This window comes from Calidris pugnax, unplaced genomic scaffold, assembly GCF_001431845.1.
Source record: "Calidris pugnax isolate Ruff unplaced genomic scaffold, ASM143184v1 scaffold399, whole genome shotgun sequence".
In the NCBI taxonomy this organism is placed as follows: Eukaryota; Metazoa; Chordata; class Aves; order Charadriiformes; family Scolopacidae; genus Calidris; species Calidris pugnax.
This window is the reverse complement of record NW_015091105.1, coordinates 14,770-19,776: the sequence shown is the minus strand read 5'-3', so window position 1 is coordinate 19,776 and position 5,007 is coordinate 14,770. Positions and strand designations below refer to the sequence as shown.

The 5,007-nt window shown below is 70.5% G+C and overlaps 1 protein-coding gene across 1 annotated transcript in view; it reads right to left on the bottom strand.

Moving 5' to 3' along the window:
• Positions 1–5,007, bottom strand: part of CACNA1A (calcium channel, voltage-dependent, P/Q type, alpha 1A subunit) — a gene marked incomplete at both ends in the record, with an annotated part of 44,521 nt that overhangs the window by 27,988 nt on the left and 11,526 nt on the right. Inside the window, 2 exons of the mRNA XM_014958010.1 lie at positions 9–100; positions 4,818–4,946. Of these exons, the coding sequence (XP_014813496.1) occupies positions 9–100; positions 4,818–4,946 (221 nt within the window). The remainder of the gene's footprint in view (positions 1–8; positions 101–4,817; positions 4,947–5,007) is intronic.

Sequence of the window (5,007 nt, the reverse complement as noted above, 5' to 3'; positions counted from 1 at the left end):
CCACTCACTTGGGATCCCCGAGACCAGCTTGAGGGGCCGGAGCACGCGCACGGCCCGCAGCGTCCGCAGGTCGAACTGGGAGCCCACCGTGGCCAGGATGCTGGGGGAAAGGGGGGGGGGTCAGTGGGTGAGGACCCCCCCCATTGCACCCCAGCCTGGCAGGGGACCCCCACCAGCCGTGTCAATGTGGCCACCACAAGCCACCACATCCCAGCACGGCCACATGTCCCCACAGGCCACCACAGACACGTCCCCATGGGCCACCAGACATATCCCCATGGGCCACCAGACACGTCCCCACGGGCCACCGTGGCCCAGCCCGGCCAGGGACCCCCCCATGGCCACCGAGAGCCATCACGGCATCACGCATCCTCCGTGGGCCACCACGTGCCCTGTGGCTACACCAGCACGGCCACCATGAGCCCCCACGTCCCTGCTACAAGCCCACATGCCACCATGGCCACCACGAGCCCCCACATCCTTGCCACATGCCCACGGCCGTGCCACCATGGCCACTGTGAGCCCCCACATCCTTGCCACATGCCCACGTGCCACCATGGCCACCACGAGCCCCCACATCCTAGCCACATGCCCTCATGCCACCAAGGCCACCACAAGCCCCCACATCCTTGCCACAAGCCCATGTGCCACCATGGCCACTGCAAACCCCCACACCCTTGCTACATGCCCACGGCTGTGCCACCATGGCCACCACAAGCCCCCACATCCTTGCCACACGCCCACGGCTGTGCCACCATGACCCCCCACATCCTTGCCACACACCCATGTGCCACCACGGCCACCACAAGCCCCCACATCCTTGCCACACACCCATGGCCGTGCCACCATGGCCACTGTGAGCCCCCACATCCCTGTCACATGCCCACGGCCGTGCCACCATGGCCACTGTGAGCCCCCACATCCTTGCCACACACCCATGTGCCACCATGGCCACCATGGCCACTGTGAGCCCCCACATCCTTGCCACACACCCACGTGCCACCATGGCCACCACGAGCCCCCACATCCTTGCCACACACCCATGTGCCACCATGGCCACCACGAGCCCCCACATCCTTGCCACACACCCATGTGCCACCACGGCCACCACAAGCCCCCACATCCTTGCCACACACCCATGGCCGTGCCACCATGGCCACTGTGAGCCCCCACATCCTTGCCACACACCCACGTGCCACCATGGCCACCACGAGCCCCCACATCCTTGCCACACACCCATGTGCCACCATGGCCACCACGAGCCCCCACATCCTTGCCACACACCCATGTGCCACCACGGCCACCACGAGCCCCCTTGTCCCCGCCGCATGCCCACGTGCCCGGGGCCGTGCCGGAGCGGGTGCCGGCAGCGCGGGCGGCCGTTCTGGGCTATATTTAGCCCTTTCCGGGCCGATGGCGCTGCCGGGGCTGACGCTGGAGCTGGGCCCGGCCCTGGGGGGGGGTCACAGCCCCGGCCAGGACCAGCCCATGGGGTCCCCGAGGAGCCGGGGGGCAGTGGGGGGGACCCAGGCCCCCAGACGCAGCCCGGGGGGCCCGTTGCCAGCCCCACAGAATCCCCCCCCCGCCTTCCCCCCGACCCTGCAGATGGTCCCCTCCCCCTGGCCTGTCGCCACGGCAACCGGTCGGCCCCATTTATCCCCATCACCACCATTCACCCCATTTAACCCCATTTAACCCCATCACCCCCATTTGGGGACATGGGGACACCCCCTCCCCAAGGGGTGCGGGGGGCATCGGGGTGGCCGCTGGCCCCGTGTCCCCCCCCATTTCCCCATCCCCAGGTGGGGACATGGGGACACCCCCTCCCCAAGGGGTGCGGGGGGCATCGGGGTGGCCGCTGGCCCCGTGTCCCCCCCCATTTCCCCATCCCCAGGTGGGGACATGGGGACACCCCCTCCCCAAGGGGTGCGGGGGGCATCGGGGTGGCCGCTGGCCCCGTGTCCCCCCCCATTTCCCCATCCCCAGGTGGGGACATGGGGACACCCCCTCCCCAAGGGGTGCGGGGGGCATCGGGGTGGCCGCTGGCCCCGTGTCCCCCCCCATTTCCCCATCCCCAGGTGGGGACATGGGGACACCCCCTCCCCAAGGGGTGCGGGGGGCATCGGGGTGGCCGCTGGCCCCGTGTCCCCCCCCATTTCCCCATCCCCAGGTGGGGACATGGGGACACCCCCTCCCCAAGGGGTGCGGGGGGCATCGGGGTGGCCGCTGGCCCCGTGTCCCCCCCCATTTCCCCATCCCCAGGTGGGGACATGGGGACACCCCCTCCCCAAGGGGTGCGGGGGGCATCGGGGTGGCCGCTGGCCCCGTGTCCCCCCCCATTTCCCCATCCCCAGGTGGGGACATGGGGACACCCCCTCCCCAAGGGGTGCGGGGGGCATCGGGGTGGCCGCTGGCCCCGTGTCCCCCCCCATTTCCCCATCCCCAGGTGGGGACATGGGGACACCCCCTCCCCAAGGGGTGCGGGGGGCATCGGGGTGGCCGCTGGCCCCGTGTCCCCCCCCATTTCCCCATCCCCAGGTGGGGACATGGGGACACCCCCTCCCCAAGGGGTGCGGGGGGCATCGGGGTGGCCGCTGGCCCCGTGTCCCCCCCCATTTCCCCATCCCCAGGTGGGGACATGGGGACACCCCCTCCCCAAGGGGTGCGGGGGGCATCGGGGTGGCCGCTGGCCCCGTGTCCCCCCCCATTTCCCCATCCCCAGGTGGGGACATGGGGACACCCCCTCCCCAAGGGGTGCGGGGGGCATCGGGGTGGCCGCTGGCCCCGTGTCCCCCCCCATTTCCCCATCCCCAGGTGGGGACATGGGGACACCCCCTCCCCAAGGGGTGCGGGGGGCATCGGGGTGGCCGCTGGCCCCGTGTCCCCCCCCATTTCCCCATCCCCAGGTGGGGACATGGGGACACCCCCTCCCCAAGGGGTGCGGGGGGCATCGGGGTGGCCGCTGGCCCCGTGTCCCCCCCCATTTCCCCATCCCCAGGTGGGGACATGGGGACACCCCCTCCCCAAGGGGTGCGGGGGGCATCGGGGTGGCCGCTGGCCCCGTGTCCCCCCCCATTTCCCCATCCCCAGGTGGGGACATGGGGACACCCCCTCCCCAAGGGGTGCGGGGGGCATCGGGGTGGCCGCTGGCCCCGTGTCCCCCCCCATTTCCCCATCCCCAGGTGGGGACATGGGGACACCCCCTCCCCAAGGGGTGCGGGGGGCATCGGGGTGGCCGCTGGCCCCGTGTCCCCCCCCATTTCCCCATCCCCAGGTGGGGACATGGGGACACCCCCTCCCCAAGGGGTGCGGGGGGCATCGGGGTGGCCGCTGGCCCCGTGTCCCCCCCCATTTCCCCATCCCCAGGTGGGGACATGGGGACACCCCCTCCCCAAGGGGTGCGGGGGGCATCGGGGTGGCCGCTGGCCCCGTGTCCCCCCCCATTTCCCCATCCCCAGGTGGGGACATGGGGACACCCCCTCCCCGAGGGGTGCGGGGGGCATCGGGGTGGCCGCTGGCCCCATGACACCCCCCCATTTCCCCCTCCCCAGGTGCTGTGGGGCGGAGGCGGCCGCCGCTCCCAGCGTGGCCCAGATTCCCAGCAAGGAGGAAACTGGGACGCCGGCGGGTCCGGATGGGGGGGGGAACTGGGAGCCACGGCCACCGGGTGCCGGCTGCGGGCGCTGCGGGCTGGCAACCGGCCCCGCTCCTGCCGCCCACGCCGGGGTGGCCGGGGACCCGCACCGGAGGGCCAGGGACCCTCGCCAGAGCCCCTGGGGTGGCCACGGACCCTCACCAGAGACCCCCCGGTGCACTGGGGACTCCCCCAGGGTGGCCAAGGGCCCTCATCAGAGCCACTGAGGTGGCCAGGGACCCTCAGCAGAGTCCCCAGGGTGGCCAGGAACACACACCAGAGCCCCCAGGGTGGGTCAGGGACCATCACTGTAGCACAGAGGTGGCCACAGACTCTCGCCAGAGACACCAGGGTGGCCAAAGACCCCCACCAGAGACACAGAGGTGGCCAGGGACCCTCACTGGGGACACCAGGGTGGCCAAAGACCCCCACCAGAGACACAGAGGTGGCCAGGGACCCTCACCAGAGACACCAGGGTGGCCAAAGACCCCCACCAGAGACACAGAGGTGGCCAGGGACCCTCACCAGAACCCCCAGGGTGGCCAGGGACCCTCATCAGAGCCCCCAGGGTGGCCAGGAACACACACCAGAGCCCCCAGGGTGGGTCAGGGACCCTCACTGTAGCCACAGAGGTGGCCACAGACTCCTGCCAAAGACACCAGGGTGGCCAAAGACCCCCACCAGAGCCACAGAGGTGGGTCAGGGACCCTCACCAGAGACACAGAGGTGGGTCAGGGACCCTCACCAGAGACACCAGGGTGGCCAGGAACACACACCAGAGCACCCAGGGTGGGTCAGGGACCCTCACTGTAGCACAGACGTGGCCAGGGACCCTCACCAGAGACACAGAGGTGGCCAAAGACCCCCACCAGAGACACAGAGGTGGCCAGGGACCCTCACCAGAGACACAGAGGTGGCCAAAGACCCTCACCGGAGACACCAGAGTGGCCAGAGACCCTCACTGGGGACACCAGGGTGGCCAGGAACACACCAGAAACCACATGGTGGGTCAGGGGCTCTCACCAGAACCTCCAAGGTGGCCAGGGACCCTCATCAGAGCCCCCAGGGTGGCCAGGGACCCTCACTGCAGCCCCAGAGGTGGCCAGAGACCCTCACCAGAGACCCCTTAGTGTGACCCTAGCCAGAGACCCCAGGGTGGCCAGGGACCCCACCCCCCCCGGACCCCCCCGGCAGCCCCACCCTCCCCAGCCGCTCCGACATGGGGGTCTTGTCCTCGTCGGGCAGGTGCTGCTCCAGCGCCAGGACGATGCAGTTCGCGATGATGGTGGCTAAAATCATGTATTCAAAAGGAGTGGGGGGGCCAGTCAAGGAAAAAAAACCCGGCTGGGCTGAGCCTGAGGGGGGGCTGGCGA